General features: G+C 36.4%; 1 protein-coding gene across 9 annotated transcripts in view; it reads right to left on the reverse strand.

Moving 5' to 3' along the window:
• Positions 1–26,086, reverse strand: part of CARF (calcium responsive transcription factor) — a 99,494-nt gene that overhangs the window by 11,038 nt on the left and 62,370 nt on the right. For 6 of the 9 annotated variants that reach the window (XM_032860049.1, XM_032860048.1, XM_032860043.1 and 3 more), the window contains one exon: positions 23,291–24,350. In XM_032860049.1, coding sequence (XP_032715940.1) covers positions 24,205–24,350 — 146 coding nt within the window. In that variant the 3' untranslated portion in view covers positions 23,291–24,204. Of the gene's footprint in view, positions 1–760; positions 1,122–11,550; positions 11,690–23,290; positions 24,351–26,086 lie in introns of those variants that run through there. The other 3 variants (XR_004382960.1, XR_004382962.1, XR_004382961.1) reach the window with 3 other exon arrangements.

A 26,086-nucleotide genomic window follows, 5' to 3' on the forward strand; every position in this document is an offset into this window, starting at 1 on the left:
TATATGTGCATCACAAAACTTTCCAGATGATTATAAGCATACTCCCAAAATTTGGTGAACATTTTTAGTCATTTCTGTATGATTCAGTAGTAAGTAGAGTACTAATTTAAATTGATCAACACAGTGGGAAATTATTTCGTGTTTGGATATCCTACACTTATGCTTAATTTAACTTTCCACTGTCATGACTAGATTTTCACCTGTGTTTTGCTTAATTTTCAATCATCATATCAGAACAAATTATTTTATAATCTTAGGTACCCACTAAGTCATCTGGTACTGATGTGTGACTCCAATGTTGGCAATTTTTAAATGCCCATTTAAAAAAATGTATTTAATAAATGTGCTTTTTAGGCTTTAGATTCAGATAGACAATTCTGCCCTTTCCAGATAAATGGGGGAAAATTATCTAACCACTTTGAATCTCAGTGTATTCATCTAAAAAATGGGGATAATAATACCTTCCTCATAACATATCAAACCCCAAATTCCTTACAACTCACCCACTCCTTGCAAGGGTAAATCTGAAAAATGAAAATTCATTTTATTGTGTTGGGACAATCAGTTACTTAAAACAAAACAAAACAAAACAAAAAAAACCTCTATTTAAACTTTACCTGTACTCCGCACCAAAATAAGTTCAAAATATGGGGGGAAAAGAAGACTTAAAAGCTGTAAGAAATTTTAGATAAATATTTATTTGTTGTCTAAAGGAGAAGAACTAAGCATTTTAATTACCAAATTAAAGGGCAAACTAGAAAAAGGGAAAAAGAACTATTTATAGACAGAGTTAAGACATGTAATATATAAAACATGTTATGTTTCATACCATAGCCTTGGAGAAAAAATGAGATAGAACTAATATATAGACACAGTAAGAAATCAGAGACAAAAACAGGCATCTACAATAAAAAACAAACTATATATGACATTTTTGTATAATAAAGGATTTAACTCACCTTTGTCTCTGGTTCGTGGGAGTGAACTAAGTTCCCAGAATTTCCCAAGTAAAAGGAATGTCTTTACTCATGAGCCCTTTGGATCACGTCTTAATTTATGCAAATGAGGTTAATCATGGTGGGCCCTAGATAGCTTCAATAGTTCAGGATGGCTGGTCATATCTGAAAGACCAACCATGCGATTGATTATAAGGTTGACTCTTTGAATCATATGATATCAACCCAACCTCCTGACGTCTGGGAAAAGGAGGCAGCTAGAGAATGAGTCCATCACAGGCCAATTATTGAATCAATTATATCTATGTAATGAAACTCCAATAAAAGTACCAGTTATGGGGACGCCTGGGTGGCTCAGTGAGTTAAAACCTCTGCCTTCAGCTCCGGTCATGATCCCAGCGTGCTGGGATGGAGCCCCGCGACGGGCTCTCTGCTCCATGGAGAGCCTGCTTCCTCCTCTCTCTCTGCCTGCCTCTCTGCCTACTTGTGATCTCTGTCTGTCAAATAAATAAATAAATAAATAAATAATCTTAAAAAAAAAAAAAGTACCAGTTATGAATGAAGCTCGGTGGTCCTTCCTGGTTGGTATGCACACTGGTATCACGGGAGGGTGGAGTGACCTGATTCCATGACGAAAAGGTATGGGAACCTCTGCATTCAGGACTCTCCCAGACCTCACCTTAAATCTCTCTTAATTAGGCTGTTTCTGTCTTGTATCCTTCTAATAAACTGTAATTGTTAAATATAGTTCTGAGTCATTCCAGCAAATTATCAAATCTTCAGAGGTCATGGGATTGTCCCAGATTTGCTGGCAGCTGGACATGCAGGTGGCCTGGGGACCCTATTTTTGACTGGTGTCTGAAGCAGGGGCAGTCTTGTTGGAAACCATGCCTTTCAGTTTGTGTGGTCTGTGTTAACTTCGGGTGGCTGAAGCCAGAACTGAACTGCAGTATACCAGCTGGTGTCAGAAAAAACACTAATTACATATGATATATTAAGAGATGCATGAAAGAAAGGTTGCCAAAATATTAATGGTGGTTATCTCTGAACTGATTTCATGTGATTTTTATTATTTTAAAAACATCTTTCATATCTTAATCAAATTTTTTATTACAATCATGTGTCATGTATATAATGCAGGAAAGGATGCTTCTTACATTGTAGGGAGAAAAAGGAAGCTCTTGAAGACATACTAGTAGGTAAGGAAACTTAAGATTCTGAATAGTAGGTATTATATGATCCATTTACTTTTACATATATGTTCATGTATATTTATATACACACATTTAAAGAATATGGAGATCTATACATATCAATAGAATAAGAATAGGAATACTCTAAAATGCTGTGGATAAGGGTTATCTATAAGGAAATGTGTCAGCGAGGAAGTAATTTCCTATGCATATTTCCATATTTTAATCTTTTAGAACCAGAGATCTGCTCAAGTAATAAGAGAAAAACAATGATCCCATAAACATGTTTTTAAAAAATAAACAAAGGACTGCAGAGAGAAAGATAGAATTTACGAACATTACATAACACAGGATTCACATTGGGCTGTTCTTCCACTGATTTACACTCTATCCTAAGAGTTAACTTTCCCCATCTCTTTCTACTGCTTTTCCCTAAATATTTTTCATTGATCTTAAAAAATCAAATGACTCAAAGATCTCAAAAAAATATTTAAAAATGGAAAAGAAATAAAATTTTTTTTTCACATTAAAAAAAAATAAAGGCCAATAGAAATTTATTTTTTTAGCTGAACTGCAATATAAAAATGGACTAGTGAATCACTTCTCAGCTTTTTGGCTAAGATCAAGTGTAAAAATGGGCTATTGAAAAGACTATTTCACATAAAAATATATATATGAAAACACCTAATAAAAATGTTAATTTGAACAAAAGGTTTTTCAAATTAGAAAGTCTTTAAATTATATTTAATTCTCATGAGGATGTGATTTTTTTTTTTAAGATTTTATCCATTTATTTGACAGACAGAGATCACAAGTAGGCAGAAAGGCAGGCAGATAGAGAGGAGGAAGGAGGCTCCCCACTGAGTAGAGAGCACAATGCGGGGCTCGATGTGGGGCTCGATCGCAGAACCCTGGGATCATGACCCGAGCCGAAGGCATTAGCTTTAACCCACTGAGCCACCCAGGTGCCCTGAGGATGTGATTTAATGCACAATCAAAAACTACTTCGAATAGACAAACAGTATAACATTCATGGAAAAAAATTTGGTAATATTAACAGGAGTAAAAATGCTTATGCTGTTTGAACAGTTATTTTATGTGTAGGAATCCAAACCAAAAATGTAGTCAGAGATGCAAAAAAATGACTTTTATACAAAAAATATTTGGCATTAAAAATATTTAAAATATCTAAATGTTCAACAATCTGGGGATGAATAAAATGAACGTGAAAAACATGCTATGCAATATTATGCTTCAATTAAAAACAATTTTGAAGAAACCTTCAATACAATATAGTGTTCATTTTTTAAAAAGCAGGATTTATAACTGTATATGATCCAAATTATGTTTAAAGAAGACAAATTACTGTAGTCCTCTCTTATCCATGGGAGAAATGTTCCAAGACCCTCAACGGATGCCTGAAACCATGGACAATACTAAACCCAAACAAACTATGTTTTTCCTATATGTACCTATGATAAATTTTAATTTATAGATTAGGCACAGTAAGAGAGTTTAACAACAACTAGTAATAAATTAGAACGACTGCAACAACAACATCGTTTGCACTCTGAAAATTACCTTGATCAAACAGGAACCAAACCTCTAAAACTTATGTATCAGGAAATGCAATGATACAAAAAGGGGGTTAAAAAAAAGATTTCCTATCTATAAAATCGTCATTAGATCCACTTAGTGAACAAACTGTTCCGTTTAATAGCTTTTTATTACTGTTCTGCATCCAGTCCCTGTTGACAAATACTCCTGTCATGAGAAATACTATGACCATATTTGTAAGGCCCATGTGGATAGTTGCCACAAGTCCTGGGCACCACATAGCCAAGCTATTTCAGAGAATCATTGAATTCTATCATTCAGCCTCAGTCTTCAGGTTGCAGAGGAAGAAATCATGGGCCAGGGAAATGAAGTAATTCCCCTAAGATAATTCAGCTAATTTAAGTGGCAGAGCTAGTCTTCTGTTTCTACTACTTCACAACTTTAGAAATCTCACAAACTACTTAACAGCACCCATTGCTGAGTTTCACACTGCAGTCATTTCCTGTGAAAACACTTCTAGCCAAAGGGTGTAGACAAAAAATGAAGAATTGGACAAAAAATTGCAGGGCATGTTTAGGAGAAATTATGCAGCTAAAGGTTGTAACTAAATGAACTTCATGATCATTTAAAACCCTCTCTTCCTCCTTCATATTTTTTAAAGTGGAAATGGGTAAAGCTCTAGCTTCTGTACTTGCTACTACAGAGTTAAAGTCTATGGAACTGTAAACTCTAGTGTAATTAAAAATTAAAATGATCTCAGTGTTTCCATGGAAATAAAAAGACTCCATGAATAAATAATCACTATTACGCAACTGATACAGAAGTCTGTTATTTTGAAAGCCACAAATTGTATTTTTATAGCTACTACAAGCTAGTTGTTGTTATTTTTTTTCCTATATCATTTGGTTAAACTCTTCTAGAAGAATATCAAAGCATTAAAATGTATTTTCACATGTTAATCCAGCCTGAACAGAGAAGTGTCTTCTTAAGATAGTTAATATATTTATATAATTCTAATCATCTTTTTTAAAGGCAGAATTTATTACTGCCACCTAAACATATTTTAGGCAAAAGCAAAATAAGTTAAAAAGTTTAATGTTTATTAAATTAAAAATTGAATAATGTATAAAAAAGATAAAAATTGAGAGTTTACGGTAGTTTTAAAAAGACTAGAAAACAGGGGCACCTGGATGGCTCAGTTTGTTGAGTGTCTGCCTTATGCTCTGGTCATAGTCATGATCTTGGGGTCGGTGGGGAGCCTTCTTCTCCCTCTCCCTTTGCCCCTCCCCCCTTGTGCAACCGTTCTCTGTCTCATAAAAAAATAAAATCCTTTTTAAAAAAGACTACAGTGAATCTTGGAACACTGAAAAAATAAAATTAAATTAAGATGTTAAAAAATAAATAAATAAATAATAAAATTAAATAAAGACTACAAAGCAGACAGACTTTTTTGAAATATTTTTATAATCAAGTCTAAAAATCTGACATGCCTCACTTGTAGGGGAGTGTTATATATAAACATGATTTATTAAGGGCCATTCAGACTGGACTTACCACATTATGTTGTAATGTCTCTTGGACACCTCTGTTATAATACATTGTATACACTGAATACGTATTTGTTAACTAAGGGATAGAACAGATTGCTTTAATTAGCAACTAATGTAATCTGAGATACTTTCTGCCCCAATTTTTCCTCACAGGTTCCAAAGTGGACTCAATTTACCAGTTTTAAGTATTTTTGGTGTTCCTTTTAATATCTTACATGTATTTCCTGCTCCAGCTAACCTGAATGCTGTAAGGCCTCAGGGCTAGATCCTGGGCAATCCTCTTCTTTATCTGCATTTTTTTCCTCAGGTGATGTCTCTGTTCTCTAGTTTCTCATTACCATCCATATGTTGATCAATCACAACAATGTTTATCTCCCATCCTGACCTCGAGACTTATAACTCTAAGTGCCTACTTAATATTTCAATTTGGAAGTCAAAACCAGACAGGTTCAAAAAAGGGCTCTTGCTTTTCTCTTCTCAATCTATTCCTCCCCTCAGTTTTCCTCAACTCAGTAAAATGGACTACCATTCACACAATTGCTCAAGGGTAAAACCCTGGCTGGAGTCATTCTTCATTCCTTCCCTTCCTTCACACACATCCCCACCTGCCAACCAGTCAGCAAGTCCTGATGATTTTACCTCTAAAATATATTCTGAATTTGTCCATTTCTCTTTGCTTCCTGTATCACTATCACTCTAGATCTAAATCACCTAAGATCTCACCTGCGCTATTCCAATAATCGAATTGCTGGCCCCATTTCCATTCATGTCCCTTCATAACACATTCTTCTACAACATATAAACCCAGGTAAATCACTCCTCCATTAAAAACCCTCTAATGGGTTTTGCTTTACTCAGAATGATACTGATAGTACAATTACCATGGACTCCAAGGCCTTCTGTACTTTTCTGACCTCATCCCATACCACCTTCTCTATTGCTTCTAAGCTAAAACCACACTGGCCTTTCTGTCCTTTAATACCCTTTTTCCACCTCAAGGCCTTCGCATTTACTATTCCGCCTACCTGTGAGGCTCTTCCCTCTAATTTTGAATGATGGTTCCTTCTCATCTGTTGAAGGCTACCTGCCTAAAAATACCACTACAATAACCTGTTGATAAAGAAAAACTAAGTATTTTGCTTATTGCAGTAAGGAGAATACTACCTTGACAGATCTTAGCGGTGTCTCTGAGGAAGAAGGGCAAACGTAAGATATTTATGAGGCTTGGGACGCGGGGAGTCTAACTTCAGTTCTTCAATGCAAGGGCCTCATTAGTATTGAGTAAAGTCTGCAAGGCTGATGGGGAAACCTCAAGTCAGAGAGTCCTCCTTCTCACAGAAATGGGACCATCTTCGTACTTTTGCCGTCTCACTGAGAGCAGCCTGCGAGAAGCACATTTTCTGCGAGAAGGACCGTGGTAGATCTAGAGCATAGTGGCTGGGACCATTTGCCAATTACTCCATCTGCAGCGGCTCATTTTCACAGCTGTCATGGCCTACCTCTTGTGCTGAACAGACTTCTCTCTTCCCATAGGTCAGAGGGCCAGCGTTCCATGGTTCTTCTGGGTCCATCTTCCCGAGGGGAAACTCAGAAGGAACCTCTGACACTATAGTTGATCTCTGGAGTCACAACTGGTATTCATGCTCCCCCACTTCCAGGATTTATTCTAACTGACCCTCAGCTATTACCTCACCAGGTCTTGGGGGCTTACTGGTGGGACTGATCTAGGAAAGATGTTAGGGTTCAGGGCCATTGGCCAAGAAAGAATTCTTGAGACATCTTTGGTGAAAAAGGTGGTTTTATGAAAGCATAGGGACAGGACCCATGCACAGAAAAAGCGGCACTGGGGTCATGAGGAGTGGTGATTATATACTTTCAAGTTGGGAGGGGGTTAGGGATAGTGTAAGGCTCTAAGCAATATTGGAAACAAGGTTTCCAGGACACTGAGGGGGCTATTGCTAGGAAAAGGTCATCTATTACTGTCTGATAAAACCTTAGTCATGAGACCCTTCAGATGTATATCTGACTGCCAACATGTATCTTGGGGTCTAGAGATAAAGGAAGTTTCCAAAGGAATTTTTGTATGTTAAACTAGACTTATAGGATCCTGGGGGTCAGGCTAACATTGTCTTTTCCCCATGGCAAAATATTAACATTGAGGCAGCTGAATTCCTAGAGGAATGTCACTTGGCCTATTTCAAGGATTTGTCAATGGGATATTTAATTTTTCTTTTGCCTTTGTTTCCCACATCAGCAGGACTCAAATCGGGAATCTTAGCAGTCCCCCGAGGGGACTGAGCTATTGTTCTTATGCTGACACTGCTGCATGCATCCATTCAGTTACAGCGGGGCATGGAAATACAAAAAGGTGTCCAAATGAATCATCTGGGTTCCACCTACAGTCCCCCTGCCTATGTCCTCCCGCTGAACTGGGTTGATCACCCCTGCCACAATGCTGATGCCTCTTCTTACCTGTTGGTGACCAGACACAGGGATGTCAAAGTGCACTAACAGCAGCCTTATCTTATAGTTGAACAAAAACTTTGTGCTCGCCCTGGCAAGAGTATGCTCCCTTTGGGGATCAGGACCTCCATCCCTACAAGGGACGGGAAGAATAAAATCTCTCAGTGTGTCACTGGGAATGTCATCGGGGCTACTTGGTGGCTGGACCCATGTATTCTTCCTGTCAGGAACACAGCAACATACAGAGTTCTCTGGAATAAGGCATATATTACATCTTCAAGGATGGCATCAGTCCTTTCAGAATGCTGCCTCTGAGTTAACACTGAAGCTCTGCTTTTAGAAGGCCACTTCAGCCTTCTATTAAAGTATCATACTAAGTACAACAATTTCTTTGAGAAACAAACCATACACATGGTTTTGCATACATAGTCCTATCTCTCTGTAATTATACAGAATGTAGTCTTACTTGCTCCATTTAACCTAGATGACCAACTTTTATTTCTTCCTAGACAAAACTAGAAGACAGAAAATAAGAATTGCTTAGTTCTTTTTCTAAAGAGCATCTTTGTCATATTGTCTTTATAAATTTTAAGGAGATTATGTATATAACAAAATCCAGGGATGCCTGGGTGGCTTAGTTGGTTAAGTGTCTGATTTTGTTTTTTTCCTGCTAGTGTATCTTTTTTTTTTTTTTTTTGTAATTTAATTTTTTTTTTCAGTGTTCCAAGATTCATTGTTTATGCACCACACCCAGTGCTCCATGCAATACGTGTCCTCCTTAATACCCACCACCAGGCTGATTCTTGATCTCAGCTCAGGTCTTGATCTCAGAGTCATGAGTTCAAGCCCCAACCTGGGCTCCATGCTGGGTTTGGAGCTTACTTTAAAAAAATAAATAAATAAATAAATTCCAAAATTATTTTCACATCCTGTGTATCTGTATCTGTTTTTATTTTTTTTAAAGTAAGCTCCAGGCCCAACGTGGGGCTTAAACTTGCAAACCTGAGATCAAGAGTCAAATGCTTTACCAACTAAGCCAGCCAGGAGTCCCAATCTAGATCTATTTTTAAACATATAAGAATAGCAGTAAAATAAAACTGTTCAGTGACCAATGTCACTCATTTTTTTTCTTTAAAGTTTGTCCAAGTATTCAAAGATTATGTATCAATTAACTCAGTTTAACCTTTGTTTAAGGTCTTTGAGTTAGCTAAGGAACTAGAAATTACCATTTTAGTTAAATATGAAGGTTTTTTTTTTTTTTAAGATTTTATTTGTTTATTTGAGAGAGAAAGAGAGCACAAGCAAGGGAGGGGTTAGAGGCAGATGGAGAAGTAGACTCTCCCGAGCAGGGAGTCCCAAGTCAGGGCTCGATCCCAGGACCCTGGGATCATGACCCAAGCCAAACGCAGACGCTTAACTGACTGAGTCACCCAGGTGCCCCAAATATAAAGTCTTTAAGAATTTTGATATTATAGGGGCGCCTTGGTGGCTCAGTGGGTTAAAGCCTCTGCCTTCGGCTCGGATCATGATCCCAGGGTCCTGGGATCGAGCCCCGCATCGGGCTCTCCGCTCAGCAGGGAGCTGCTTCCTCCTCTCTCTCTCTGCCTGCCTCTCTGACTACTTGTGATCTCTGTCAAATAAATAAATAAAATATTAAAAAAAAAAGAATTCTGATATTATAGAAATAAGATTATAAACTTTAGAAGATACCTATCATTACAATTTTATCTAGTTAATCACAATTCTAAATTTTTGTAAGCAAATAATTTGTAGAAATGATAATAATTTGTCCCATAAATCCAATGCAAGAAATTATATAAAGTTTAAATTATGAGATGTTCAATCTTCTTATATAAACTAGCATATCCTGTTGGCATTCATGTGACTGTTTTTTTTTTCATTAATGTGACTTTTTAAAGTCAGGAAGATAATTGTTTTTTAATCCTTTAAACCAGTGTGATTAACTCATTCTAATTTGTCCAATGATTCCTCTATCAGGAATATCTTATGAACATTTTCTGTATGACATACAAACTTTGTATTCATAGATGAAATTATAAAAACTCTTTTAAATCCTGCCTCAAAGCCCTTCATCTTGGAATCAAGGTTTTTTTCTTCTTTTCTTGCAGTTTTTAAAGACTTCATTTATTTATTTGAGCAAGAGACACAGAGACAGAGAGAGAGGATGAGCGAGCATGGGGAGGAGTAAAGAGAGGGAGACAAGCAGACTCTGTGCTAAACATTGAGCCCCATGTAGGGTTCTACCTCATGACCCTAAGATCATGACCTGAGCCAAAATTAAGAGTCGATGTTCAAGTGACAGAGCCACCCAAGTGTCTCTTTTCCTGTAGTTTTAACCAGAAATATCTCTTAAAAGCAATTTTGAAGAAAAAGAAGCACAACACAGTTTAACGATTTTTCTATTTTAGAAATTCTTTACTAGACATTCCTGGACTGAACACATAATGAGAGAACAATTATTTTCATCAATTAATCTTTAATGTTTCCCTAGGGAGGGAAAAGAAAAGGAATAGAAATTAAAAACGAGAGTGGCCAGCTTTAGTCAAATACAAAATTATCATTGTAAAAGACTAATTATCTCTGCTTAATTAAAGCGAGGGGAAAGTTTAGATGTAGGAAAACCTATTTTAACATGCACACAAAAGAGGATGAGGGAGGGGAATCAGTCATTACAACTGTAATGACTGTAATTTAGACCCCTTGATAATTTGATTTTATATGATAAAAATGCCAATAATTGTTAATACCTTAAGTATAAAAATGAGAGGGGTATTTCTTATATTAAAGTGATCTTTCTCTTTTAGAGTAGTAAAACTCTCTGTTTAGGGGCATTTTGAAGGGAAGGAAAAAAAGTCAGAAAGAGAGACAGAACAGAGGGAAATGGAGGAACATGGGACAAGGAAGTAGAATAGACGAATAAAGGACATCATGTTCAAATTGTGATTTGAAAGGATTTAGAAAAGACAGTTTTAAAATTTTCAAATTTTCTCTTGCCTTTGCCAAAGAATCTTTTAAGGAGGCAATTTCATAATCCCTTCAATATATTTTGGAATTTTCCTCTTGCCTTAAAATGTAGACAACTGTATGTTTGGGATATTGCTTTCTTTTTGCTTCAAAGTACCGCCCCAAATGAACAGTTTTGTTTATATAAAAAGTTCCCCCGATTATAACCAATTATAATTATATAACTATATGTAATTATATATATATATGTATATGTAATTATAAACCAATTATAATTCAAAATAATTCTTTTTATCATTTAGAAAGCAAACAAGACACATTTTGATTCTAGCATAAATACATTTAAGATGTAGGAGTCCAGTCCAGAATGGCTACAGAACCAAACTAAAGATAAACCCATGAGTCTGACAACACTTAGCCAAATGTGAGCCTTGAATCTTGGGGACCCCACCCCTAAAGAGAATCAGGCTTTCATGGACAAAACAAAAAAGAGTGGGCAAAATTCTCATAAAACTTTCATCAATGACTTGAGACAGTTTTCCCAAAGGATGGCAGTATGAAGAGAAACCTTCTGAACCCGCAAGTGTGCACCCATCTTTGTCCGTATGAACTTCCTCTCATAGATCCACAACGAAGAAATAACAAGGACAAACAGTAGTGCTGACAGTAATAATGCAGATTTCTACCAAATAAAAGTTTTTCTGATCATCAATCGGATTTTTAAAGAGTTTATTCCGAGATACCACTCTCAAACTAAACAAACAAACAAACAAAAGAACTAAACTTAGCATCTGGAGTATTTGATTAAAAAATTAGAAATCAGAGCTCAAACCCACATGAACTTACCTCACCACTGCCATAGGAGAGACCCTGTGCAGGAGGCTCAAAACGCCTCAGAAAAGCATGCTGTTTCCAAGGTGACCAGTTTTGATTAGACCTTCAAGACCGTCAAATGCTGGCTCCTTTAAAATACCTCCAAAATAACCTGTTGATAAAGCAAAACTGAGGTTTTTGCTTATTGCAGTAAGGGAGAATACTCTCTGGATAGTCTTAGTATCTCACAGGGGAAGTTAGAGGTGCAATATTTATGAGTTCTGGGATCTATTTTTTTTTAAAGATTTTATTTATTTATTTATTTGACAGAGATCAGAAGCAGGCAGAGAAGCAGGCAGAGAGAAAGAGGAGGAAGCAGGCTCCCTGCCAAGCAGAGAGCCCGATGTGGGGCTCAATCCCAGGACCCTGAGATCATGACCTGAGCTGAAGGCAGAGGCTTTAACCCACTGAGCCACCCAGGCGTCCCTCTGGGATCTATTTTAAGATGAGTTGCAAGGCAGAGGATCTGATTGGAATGACACAAAGTTTATACATAATACCTTTTTGATTGGATAGTGGGAAGTCAAAGTTTAGAAGTAATTCTTTCATAAACTTTCGCCTTCTTAGACAATCTGTTATTCCCTCCATAACCCGAATTGTCCACTAGGCTGGAACTTCTTTGATTTACAATGCTTTTTCCTTTGTTTGAATTGAAAGTACTTATCACACCATTTTATGACTAGTTGATGAAAAAACTGTCTGTCACGGGGTGCCTAGGTGGCTCAACTGGTTAAGCGGCTGGGTCTTGATTTTGGCTCAGGTCATGATCTCTGGGTAGTGAGATCCAGCCCTAGGTAGGGTTCCCAGCTCAGAAGGGAGTCGGCTTGAGATTCTCTCCCTCTCCCTCTGCCCCTCCTCCTGCACCTGTGCTCTCTAAAATAAATAAATCTTAAAAACAAAACAAAACAAAACAACCTGCCTGCCACTACACTGTGAGTCCCTATAGGGCTAGGATTAGGTTTTGCTAACCTTTCATACAGCCAGCAGGTAACACAGTGTCTGGTTCTCAATAAATACTCAATAAATAAGGTATCCATGGGACTATCTAAAGTTAAGCCCCTTCCTTAGGGACTAGATCCCCTTTCTCCTACTCAAAAATATTTCTTCAGCAGCTTACACAACAACTTTCCCTACTCTCTTTAGGTTGTTCCCCATTTGTTTTTTTATAAGGACACTCTAAAAGCTGGATGTTCATTCAACAATATTTTCTAAGCATCTGCCACTGTCATATATCAACGAACCAAAAAAAGACAAAGATCCTTGCCCATGCAGTTTTAGTCGAGCAGGGAGAAACAGATAAACTATAAAGTTTGTTCTTAATATAATGGACAAATTTATTTATTTATTTATTTATTTATTTATTTATTTGAGAGAGAGAGAGGAAGAGAAAGAGTGCGGGGAGGAACAGAGGTGGAAGGAGAATGAAAATCTTGAGCAGACTACACTCTGAGCACGGAGGCCCATGCAAGGCTTGATCTCATGACTCTGAGATCACAACCTGAGCCAAAATCAAAGAGTGGATGCTCAACAAACTGAGCCACCCAGGCATCCCCAAAATTACGCTCTTAAAGGGTGTCATATTATGTTGTCATTCTGCTCAAAATTTGGCAACAGCTTTCCATTTCTGCTCAGAGTAAAAGCCAAAATCTTTATGATGGATTATAAGACCGTACATGACCTACTATCTCTCTGACCTCATTTCCCAGTACTCTCTTACTTGCTCACTCCACTCCAAACACACTAGCCTTGTTGCTGACCTTCAGGTACAGCGGATACTGCCCGATCCTGCAGTTCCCTCTTATTTGCACTGCTCTGCATGGGATCTGCATGACCCTCTTAATTGTCTTTAAGAATTTGCTTGCATGTACTTCTCAATGAGGCCCATTCTGGCTGCCCTATTTAAAAATTGCAGCTCTTACCATACTAACTTTGTATGTTTTTCTCTGTTCCATTTTTATGCTCTATCACTTGTCAACCTAAAGTATAAGCATATAGTAATACATTTAATAATACATACAATACATACAATAATACATTTAAGTACATATACTTACATATAAACATATACAATGTACTTATGTTTAGATATACTTATTACTGTTTATTATTATCTTTCTCCCTTTACTGGAATGTAAACTCCAAAAGGGCAGGAAATATGTCTGCTTTGCAGAATGAATGAATGTCCATTTTTAAGATTTTTGAGTGTCTTTGTAGAACATAAATGTAAAAACCCAACAGTTTCTATAAAGCAATTACAGATACAATAGTCAAGGCCAGAAATTTGTTATACAATTTTATTATGGTAATCAAAAAATTACTCTGGCACTTCCATTTGTCCATTATACCTACCTTCAGAAACCTGCGAAATTTTAAGTTTCATCCAAATTTTAGGAAAGTGCTCTTATTTTTAAAGATTTTATTTATTTGACAGAGAGAAAGAGAGAGAGGGTGTACATAAGCAGGGAGAGCGGCAGGCGGGGGCTGGGGGGTGGAGAAGCAGGCTCCTGGCTGAGCAAATATGCGGCTGTGGGGCTCAAACCCAGGACCCAGGGATCACGACCTGAGCCAAAAGCAGATGCCCAACTGACCAAGCCACCGAGGAGCCCCTAGAAAAGGTTTTTGATTCAATGGGCCCCTTTAATGGATCATTTCAATACTTTAAATGTAACACATACTAAGCAAAATATAAAATTCTTTGTCTGGCCTTCTAGAATTTCTACTATCTAAGCTTTCTCTCACCTTTCCAGTCTTTTCCCCAATTTCTTTCCTTCATTGACTCCTAAAACTCTCATCAAAATGAACGTTGTGTTTGTATCCCCCAAAGAGCCATATAATTCCCTCTACTTGCTCCTTGAATTCTATATATCTGCATTTTAATCTCATGTCCATGTCATGAAAGATCCGACTTAAAGATCCTATAATGAAAAGATCACTTGTTTGCTGGAGCGTGTGGCAAAAGGAATGTGGAATGGTACTGGACAGACCTTGCTACCAATATTAACTATATCACTTTGTAGTTGTTTAACAACCTCAAACAACTGAATTTCTGAATTTCAGTTCTCCCATTTGTGAGAGACATCATTAGTGGCCTAAATGTTAGTCAATGAATTCTGTCTTACTAAAATGCAATTTTTCTTGGGGTGGTAGCCAGATTTCAAAAGAACTACGTTTCCTAGCAGCCCTTATAAGTGGGATGGTTATATAACTCTTCTTTATTTATTTATTTATTTTATTTAAAATTTTTTATAAACATATATTTTTATCCCCAGGGGTACAGGTCTGTGAATCGCCAGGTTTACACACTTCACAGCACTCACCATAGCACATACCCTCCCCAATGTCCATCAAAATCCTTGAGGAGAACACAGGCAGCAACCTCTTCAACCTCAGCCGCAGCAACATCTTCCTAGGAACATCGCCAAAGGCAAGGGAAGCAAGGGCAAAAATGAACTATTGGGATTTTATCAAGATCAAAAGCTTTTGCACAGCAAAGGAAACAGTTCACAAAACCAAAAGACAAATGACAGAATGGGAGAAGATATTTGCAAACGACATATCAGATAAAGGGCTAGTGTCCAAAATCTATAAAGAACTTAGCAAACTCAACACCCAAAGGACAAATAATCCAATCAAGAAATGGGCAGAGGACCTGAACAGACATTTCTCCAAAGAAGACATCCAGATGGCCAACAGACACATGAAAAAGTGCTCCACATCACTCGGCATCAGGGAAATACAAATCAAAACCACAATGAGATACCACCTCACACCAGTCAGAATGGCTAAAATTAACAAGTCGGGAAATGACAGATACTGGTGAGGATGTGGAGAAAGGGGAACCCTCCTAAACTGTTGGTGGGAATGCAAGCTGGTGCAACCACTCTGGAAAACAACATGGAGGTTCCTCAGAATGTTGAAAAGAGAGCTACCTTATGACCCAGCAATTGCACTACTGGGTATTTACCCTAAAGATACAAACGTAGTGATCCGAAGGGGCACGTGCACCCGAATGTTTATAGCAGCAATGTCTACAATAGCCAAACTATGGAAAGAACCTAGATGTCCATCAACAGATGGATAAAGAAGAGGTGGTATATATACACAATGGAATACTATGCAGCCATCAAAAGAAATAAAATCTTGCCATTTGTGACTACGTGGATGGAACTAGAGGGTATCGTACTTAGCGAAATAAGTCAATCGGAGAAAGACAACTATCATATGATCTCCCTGATATGAGGAAGTGGAGATGCAACATGGGGGGTTAAGGGGGTAGGAGAAGAATAAATGAAACAAGATGGGTTTGGGAGGGAAACAAACCATAAGTGACTCTTAATCTCACAAAATATAGAACTCTTCTAACCAATCCGATAAAAGTGGAAGTTGCTGATGGGTCTCCTAAAAAAGACCTTTGGCTCATTCTCCCAGTATAGGCCTTTTGCCCATTCCATTCTTACAGTCAGAACTCTCATCAGTGCTGCAAGTGGAGCAACCATCATGGACAAAAAAGCAACAAATACATAGATAATAGCCACATGTTAGACATGGTTATGTGAAAAGATTAAGGGAGGGTTGGTTCCTGGTGGGCACAGGGAATCACCATACCAGCCCTGGTGAGACTGCCTTCAGATTTGGTTTCATAAAAAATGTTAGACCTCTTTATTTTGTTAAGCCACCATAATCATGTCTCTGTTGCAAGCAGCCAAAGACGCTCTCTAACAGATACATTATCTTGAAAATACAGATGGGGTGCCTGGGTGGGTCAGCTGGTTGAGCATCCAACTCTTGATTTCAGCTCAGGTCTTGATCTCAGGGTCAGGAATTCAAGCCCCATGTTGGGCTCCACACTGGATGTAGAGCTTACTTAAAAAAAAATAAATAAGGATCACGTTTACCTTTCAGGACTTAAAATTTTATTATTAATATTAATTATAAAAATGAACATATATTGACTGGTATGTTACAGATTCCAAGATTTAAAAAAAAATTAATTAAATCCTCATAACAGTTAGGTAGCTACTACTATTCTTTCAGAAGAAAGAAAAAAATGAAGAACTGAAAGTTTAAGTAATTTGACCAAGTTACAAAGCTAATTAAGAGGAAGTGGTATTCAAATCTAACTGTCCAACTTCAGAGCACATGCTCTTAATCACCGATCCTAGCTATAAAAATAAGGAATGACTTACTTTTTGCCAGGCAAAATGCCAAGTGCTTTAACCAAACAATACAAAGCACCAAGTACAATGCTTGGTGCTTACTGTCAGTTCTCTTCCTTGTAAGTAATGTCATCTTCTTCTTAATTCTTTTTTTTTTTTAATTTAAAGATTTTATTTATTTATTTGACAGAGAGAGAGATATCACAAACAGGCAGAGCAGCAGGCAGAGAGAGAGGGAGAAGCAGGCTCCACCCTGAGCAGAGAGCCCGACATGGGCTCCATCCTAGGACCCTGAGATCAGGACCTGAGCCGAAGGCAGAGGCTTAACCCACTGAGCCACCCAGGCACCCCTTCTTCTTAATTCTTATATGATTTTATCCATATTCCTATTATCAAATTTACCATTTTCTATCTTGTATAAAGTTATATATTGCCTGTAATAGACAGTAAGTTCCTTTAAGGCAAATCTTAAATCATTCATTTTGATATCCTGCATGGCCTAACTCTGTCAGGTACACAGAAGGCTGAGTCATTATGATTGGTGGAACCATGGCAGCGGGGACTGGAAACTATACTATCGAAGGTGGTCCCTATACAGTCAGGGTGTTCTGGAGAATTACTCTGGACCAATCCTATACCCTAAATCCCACCATGATACCTACTTGTCTCACCCAGATTTGTGGTACCTTACTCCATCTCATGATCTATCCTATGCTTCCCTTACAACCTCTATGTCATCTCCCAGTTCAACTGCTTGCAGAAAACCAAATGGGACATGATATCAACACTGTCTGGAGAACTTCCATACCTAGTCAAGATGGAGTACAAGTGATCAGATTCACCCTTCTGCCTGAAACAACTATAAAACTCGATAAAATATATGAAACAATGATTCTCAAAACACTGGACATTATGCAAGAGAGGACAGTGATCCCTGAGAGATGGAAAACAAATTAGATGAGGCTTATGCCATCCCAGACTGCTGTCTGAAGAGTTTCCAGGCTGTGGCATACAGAGTGGAAAACCAGGCAGAGCCTCTCAGAGGGAGGACATGAAACTTGGAATCAAGGAAGGCCAAAGCAACTAGAGTTGTAGGATAAAGTACTGGAGAAGAGAGCTACACGGAAAACTCCAGAGCTCTGCAGAAGAGCACTCTCTAACATTCAACAGAGTATTTAATGATCAGCGCATGAGTATAAGGAAATTACTTGAGACTAGAAGGAGAATAACCCTCTGAGGCTCGTAGGGTCCAGAAGAGAGCCTATTCCCACCAGCCAGAGTAGAAAACCTCATTAATTCAAAAGCAGTGTACAGTACTCAGAAGGGATTTGCTTCAATAATAAGACAACATTAACACTACAAAGCTTGAAAGCAAGACATTAAAGGCACAAACTGTTTCCAAGAAAGTTAACTGTGTCCTAGAACAAAACTCAAGAATAGTAATAGGAATACAAAAATATCCAGCACCCAACAAGGCAGAAGTTATGTCTGACATCCAATCAAAAGTTACCAAGAATGCAAAAAAGCAGGAAAATATATAAAAATAATATATACAAGATACCTGATTATTTAAAGTATAAATAGTAACAATGTATTGTGAAGTTAGATACATAGAAATAAAATGTGACCCCAATAGCACAAAGAAGTGGAAAACTTAAGTATATTATTGTAAAATTCTTATACTATATGTGAAATGATGGAATAGTATTTGAAGGTAGACTGGTATAGTACAGTATAAACGTTAAAGCAATCATTAAAATAACAAGAGTTACAGCTAATAAGTCAATAAAGGAGGTAAAGCTGAATCATTAAAAAGGGCAATTGCACCAAAAGGCAGAAAAAGAAAAGGGAGCAAAGTATAGATGGAACAAATAACAAGATGGAAGGGAAGACTCAAACACAACCATATCAATAGTGACATTAAATGCAACTGAAACCCAACAATGTATAAAACAGGATAATGCATCTTGATGAACAAGTATGATTTATTCCAGGAATGTAAGGATGCAAGGCTGTTTTACCCTTTGAAATTCAGTCAAAGTCTTTTATCATACTGTGAGACTAAAAAAAGGAAAAACCAAATGATCATCTCAACATATGCAGAAAAAACACCTGACAAAATCAAATATCCATTCCTAACAAAAATTCTCAGCACGCTAAAACAGGATGACTCTCATTCAATTTGGTAAGACATATTCTAAAATTATGGTTAACCTCATAAAAGTGAAAGACTAAATGCTTTCCCCCTAAGATCAGAAACAAGGCAAGGTCTACTCTAACTAGTTTTAATCAAAGCTGTACTTTAGATTCTAGTCAGTGTAACAGCTTTGAAAAAGAAATATAAAGCATCCAGATTGGAAATGAAGATGTAAAACAGCATAATTGTCTACATAAAAAAAATCTAATAGAGTATACGAAAAATCCATGAGAATAAGTGAGTTTAAGAAGGTTGCAAAATAAAAGACCCATAAAGCATATCAATTGTATTCATATTATGCAAAAATAAGAAACTGAAATTAAAAAACCTCATTTAGAAGTTCTTAGTGAGGGGTGCCTGGGTGGCTCAGTGGGTTAAAGCCTCTGCCTTTGGCTCAGGTCATGATCTCAGGGTCCTGGGATGGAGCCCCACATCAAGCTCTCTGCTCAGCAGGGAGCCTGCTTCCTCCCCTCTCTCTGTCTGCCTGCCTCTCTGCCTACTTGTGATCTGTCAAATAAATAAATAAAATCTTAAAAAAAAAAGTTTCAGTGATAAATCTGACAAAAGGTATGTGAGACCTATACACTGAAAACTCTGAGATATTGCCAAGGAAAAAATTAAGTATCAATATTAAGATTTCAATAATCCCCAAATTGATCTATATATTCTACATTACCCCAGTCAAAATCCCATCAGGCATTTAAAAAAAAAAAAAGAAATTGAGAAGGAGATTCTAAAATTCACATGGAAAAACAAAGAACTTAGAAGAGCCAAAAGAAATTTGAAAGGAAGAGTAAGGTTCAAAGACTGCATTACCAGGAAGCCTGGGTGGCTTAGTAGGTAGGTTGAGTATCTGCCTTCAGCTCAGGTCACGATCCCAGGGTCCTGGAATTGACCCCTGCATTGCGGTCCTTGCTCAGTGGGGAGCCTGCTTTTCCCTCCCTCTCTGCCTGCCATTCTCCCTGCCTATGCTCTCTCTCCCTCTCTGACAAGTAAGTAAAATCTTAAAAAAAATTTTTTTAATAAAAATTAAAAAAAACAAAGGCTGTATTACCTGACTTCAAGAGACTTATCTTAAAGCTATAGTAATCAAGACAATGTGCTACTGGCATCAAAATCGACCCAACTTTTCCAATCTTGGTACTACAGACATTTTGAACCAGACAATTCTTTATTGTAGGAACTGTTCTATACATTGTACAATGTTGAGCAGAAGCTCTCGCTTCTATCAGAAACCAGTAGTATCTCCCTAGCTATCACTACTGAAACGGTCTCCAGACTTTGTGTAATGTCCCCCAGAGGCAAAATTGCCCTGCTTGAGACCACTGAGATAAACAATGTATCAATGAAAAAGAACAGAGTCCAGAAAGTCACCCAAATATACGTGATCAATGAATTTTTTCATCAAGGGTATAAATTTAATTCAATAGAGAATACAGTCTTTTCATAAAATGGTACTGAAACTATTGGGTATTCATATGCAAAAAAGGTCGTATACTATGTATATAAAAATTGACTCAAAATAGATGATGCACCTAAATGTAAACTCAGTTATAAAATTTCTGAGAAGAAAACCTAGAGAAAAATCTAATCTTGGGTTAGGCAAAGATCTCTTACACAGAAGTATGATCCACAAAGGGAAAAAAAAGATACACTGGACTTAATCACAATTAAGAACTGCTCTTTATGGGGTGCCTGGGTGGCGCAGCTGTCATGATCCCAGGGTCCTGGGATGGAGCCCCGCATCCAGCTCCCTGCTCAGTGGGGAGCCTGCTTCTCCCTCTTCCTCTGCCTGCCGCTCCCGCTGCTATGCTCTATCAAATAAATGAATAAAATCTTTAAAAACAAAAAAGGACTTGTATCTAGAATATACTTTCTAAACCTCTATAATGAGAAAACAACAATTCCATTTAAAAATGAGGTAAAGAGGGGCACCTGGGTGGCTCAGTAGGTTAATGCCTCTGCCTTCGGCTCAGGTCATGGTCCCAGGGTCCTGGGATCGAGCCCCGCATCAGACTGTCTGCTCAGCAGGGAGCCTGCTTCCCTTCCTCCCTCTCTGCCTGCCTCTCTGCCTACTTGTGATCTCTCTCTGTCAAATAAATAAATAAAATCTTTAAAAAAAAAATGCCCAACCTCTGGGGATTAGAAGTTGTTTAAAAAAAAAAAAAATGAGGTAAAGATCCAAACAGACACTCCACTACAGAAGATATACATATGGCATTTAACACATGAAAAGATGTTCAACGGCATTGGTCATCACAGAAATGGAAATTAAAACCACAATGAGATACTACTATATACCTATTACAATGCCTATAATATAAAAGCCAGCCCCTACCAAGTGTTGGCTAGAACTCTCATATACAGCTGACAGGAATGTAAGGTGGCATAACCACTTCAGAAAAATCACTAGAGTTTCCTAAAATGTTAAATATATACCTACCACATAAACCAGGTATTCCACTACTATTTACTTAAGAGAAATGAAAGCATATATTCATAAAAAGACTTTTATACAAATGTTCATAGCAGCTTTATTTGTAATAGCCACGAATTGTAAACAACCCAGCTATTTATCAACAGGTGAATGGATAGACAAATTGTGGTATATCCATACAATGGAATACTACTCAGCAGTAAAAAGGAACGGGCTATTCATATATTGACACAGATTAATCTGAAAATAACTATGCTGAGTGACAAGAGTCATAAAAAATGTTCATACCAGATAATTTTTATAAAATTGTAGCAAAAGCAAACTGATTTCTCATGACAGAAAGCAAATCAGTAGTTGTTTGGGGATGGTGAAGTAGGAATGGGAAACAGAAGAAGAGGGAATGGATTATAAAGAGGCACTAGGAGCTTTAGAGGTGATGGATATGTTCATTATCTTGATTGTGGTGATAGTTTCATAGATGTATACATATATCAAAACTTACTAAATTGTGTACTTTAAATATGTGCAATTTATTTTTTTTTTAATTTTTTTATTTACTTGAAAGACAGAGATCACAAGTAGGCAGAGAGGCAGACAGAGAGAGAGGGGGAAGCAGGCTCCCCGCTGAGCAGAGAGCCTGATGCGGGGCTCAATCCCAGGACCCTGGGATCATGACCCGAGCCGAAGGCAGAGGCTTTAACCCACCGAGCCACCCAGGTGCCCCTGTGCAATTTATTTTATGTCAATTATACTTCAATAAAAATATTTTTAAAAACTCTAATATCGGACTTCTACACTGTCCTCTGGTTTTAGAATTCTTTTTTTTCCTAATTGAGATATGATTAATATATTAAGTTTAAGGTATACAATATGTTGATTTGGTAATTTATATTTTGCAATATATTACCACCATAGAGTTAGCTAATAATCACTATCATGTCACACAATTATTCGTTCCCTTTTATTACCCCCCATTCTTTCCTTTTAGATGTAGTCTCTGAGCAACTTTGAATATTATAATGTGGTATTATTGATTATAATTACTATGCTGTATATTAGAATTCTCGAACTTATTTACTGATTTCAAGTTTTACCCTTGAACATTTCTCCTGCACAATTATACCCATATCACATTTTCAAAGGTTTTTAATATTAACCATACAACTTATTTATTTTTCTCATGAATCAAATTTAGAATCCACTAGTGAGTTTTTTTAAGATTCTGATTTTATTCCTAAAGTTTTAAGACTTCAGTCAGCAACAAATATTTGCATTATTTAACAATAGTTTTCATAGTTAATGGGTATATGGCAAAAGCACACTAAGGCTTTGCCATTACAACTAAGTTAATTAAGTAGAATTACAGACATTTAGATACCAAAGCAATACACCATTTAAGATATCTGAAGCTAAATCAGCTGATAGGGAATAGTTAATACAGTACCCCTTCTGGAGACAGTAAGATTTTATACAGTACTACAAAATAGGCAGGTGGAATAAAGCGGAAAAAAAAAAAGAAAGGAAAAAAAAAAAAAGAAAAGAAAAGGAATAGAAAGAAGAGAAAAGCCAGAATGGAAAACACTGATGATCCCTCCTTTTTAACCAAGAAATATAAAGCTGTACTTAAAGATGTCATAATGCCGGGTCGCCTGGGTGGCTCAGTGGGTTAAGCCTCTGCCTTCAGCTCAGGTCATGATCTCAGGGTCCTGGGATCGAGCCCATCGGGCTCTCTGCTCAGCAGTGAGCCTGCTTCCTCCTCTCTCTGCCTGCCTCTCTGCCTACTTGTGATCTCTCTCTCTCTGTCAAATAAATAAAAAAAATCTTAAAAAAAAAAAAGATGTCACAATGCCAAGATGTGAGAAAAAGAATTACTAATACCTTATTACATGCATTATATTAAAATGTTGATGGCTGGCCGAGCTGAGAGTACTAAATGCATATACGACCTTAAATGGAATGATAACAGGAGTTACTGGTAGTTATGCTGGAAAACTTTCAAGTTCCAAATTGACCATAAATTTCTAGCCAAAGTTCGCAGGTAATTAAAGTGTTTATTTAACATCTTTAAGAGGAACAAAACTACCACTATCCCCAGAAAAAGTATAAAAAGAAAACTACCAACAAGTTTAAGAAAAAAAATAACACAGGATTTTTAATGAAAAAAATTACATTATAACAAGGACACTATACATTAAGTTACAATATATATATATATATATGTATATACACACACATTTTAAAACTTTTTAAAAAATCTGGTACAAATTAAATGACATCTTTCACATGCTCACATGATTAAGTCTGTATTTTGACAGGATGTAGAAATGAAACACAAGCTGGTGGGCCTCAAAATCAAAACTGCAATGCAGGACCAGCTTCCAAAATCTATTTTCTATCATTTTTGTGACTTTTAGAAAACATTTACCTTGGATAAGACAAGGTACTTAGTATAAAAGCTTTTTCTTTTAAGCATGTTAACTGCTTATGGAGAAATTAATATTGAAGGAAAAAGCCCACCATGGCAGTGTTTATCTATAACTCACTGTAGTATATATAAAGTTCACTGGGAGGCTTTGGAACATGGAAACTACAATGATGAAAAAAGTTCAGCTGTAATTATGAATTTCTGTTTATTTTGAATGTCCAACTCACTACTACATATATTACACCTTGCAATACATCACACAAAAGAGCAGATGTCAAAGTTTGCTGTAGAGCTGTTAGGAGAATGCGAAATATAGATACTGAAAGCTTTATGCACTTGTATTTAATACCCTGTGCATTTAAAAAATAATTGAATATTTAAAATATGTAAACATACTTTTAAAAAAGCGATGCTAAGCACCTTTAAAATACAATACTGATATGTTGTGACTGAACATGCATTTAGAGGACACATGAATTTTTAAAAATTTAGAAACTATTTTTAAAGAGCTACTCATTGAAATACTTACATGAAAATATTGATAGTTCCAGTTTCTACCTAAAAACCAAAAGAGTATACAATTAGGGACTGAAACCTTCCTTCATGCTCTTTTTTAATTTTGCTTTTTGTTTGTGAGGAGGATGCACTGTAACTTTCTGTCCTCATAAAAACAGAAACAAAAACGAGTACCAGAGAGACATTCACATAGAATGAAGTGAGAGAAATATTTTTTAACTGTGTTTTGTTAAAACTGTGTTTTGTTAAGTGCCAAAGTCTGAATCCTCTAACATCTCTCATTCTCGTAGGTAATTCACTAGAGTTTGTATCTTAACAAGCATTTCTCCTTAACAACTCAACATCAAAAAAGAAAAGAATGTCTCCAAAGGAACATAGTTAAATTGGTAAAATATTTAATAAGTTATTGCCATTAATAAAAAGTGAAGATTACTTAAAATCTTGAAAACAGTTTCCATAAACTGGAAATAACAAATGAAAAGAATATTATCTACAATGTAACACTACAATATAGATTTAGACTTATACCCTTTAAGTACACACAGACTAAGAGAACTCTGGGTTTGAGGTAATTAAGAGCTGTGTTTAACTTAGAGTAACATAATCAGCTTCGGCAGCCTGCCTCTAAAATGCTCACATCAAATATTTTCAGTTCTTAGAACAGTTAGCTATTCTAACTAAAAATCATGTATGTAATTAAATATTAACTTTGTATTAAATAGGGGCATAAATAATAATTTTATATTAAACAGGGTATAAATCTAAAGAGCAAGATGTTTTATTAAAGTTCCACTAACTTCTAATATAACAATGCTTTATACTTAGATACATATGTACCTGCAACAATTAAAATGAATTAAGAATGGGAGACCGGATTTAGAAAAGCTAAAAATGACTCATATTCATGTAAAATATTAAGGTTAAATTTCATATTCTATCTCATATCCTTTGAATATTAAACATTCATATCCATTTGAAATCCTTATTATTTTAAAATAAAAGCTTAAATATACCCACACATGGTTCCTGGGGTAAAAAAAGCCTTTACGTTGATTTCTTGACAGTTTATAATTGATATTTCTAGTTTGCCAACCTTCCAGAAAACAGAAGCTTACAATGAATATAGTGATTAGTACTTATTCAGTATTTCGAGTAAATATATTTACTCAACAAGTAAATATACATACACATCAGTTGTTTTCAAGTTTTAAATATGAACTAATTTTTTAACTACAAATACTTACCTTGAAATAGCATAAATTCTAATACCACCAATTCAGTAAGAACTCTGGCATAGAAAAATAAATACAACTCAAATTCTTTTCCAACCAGAGCTGAATCTTCAATACAAAATAGGAAAAAAAAAATCCCCTGCTGATATCAAAAAGTCCCCCAAATCATCTGTAAACACCAGGGGAAGTCTGTTATTCTTTCTGAATTCTCTCAATTTCTACATTTTCCTATCCATAAGTAGTGCTTTACCTACAATACTATATAAATCCATGCAATATATATTTATTTCTGTATTTTATCTGATTAATTCAAGTTAAAATTATGAGTACTTACCAAGACACTTTAAATTTCTATTAGATGACCATTAGTATGCTATTGGTTTGTAGTTTGAAGTATAAAAAATTATAATGGAAGAAGCCAAAATGCAACTACTGTTTCCACAAATGAGAATGCTGGGCTTCATGTTATGATTCAAATCTACTACTGTTTTATCTTCCCTAATGTGACAGACTACAAATAATCTCTCACCTGTCTGCTATAATGTA

Source organism: Lontra canadensis, unplaced genomic scaffold, assembly GCF_010015895.1.
Source record: "Lontra canadensis isolate GAN:19392208 unplaced genomic scaffold, GSC_riverotter_1.0 scaffold18, whole genome shotgun sequence".
Classification (NCBI taxonomy): Eukaryota; Metazoa; Chordata; class Mammalia; order Carnivora; family Mustelidae; genus Lontra; species Lontra canadensis.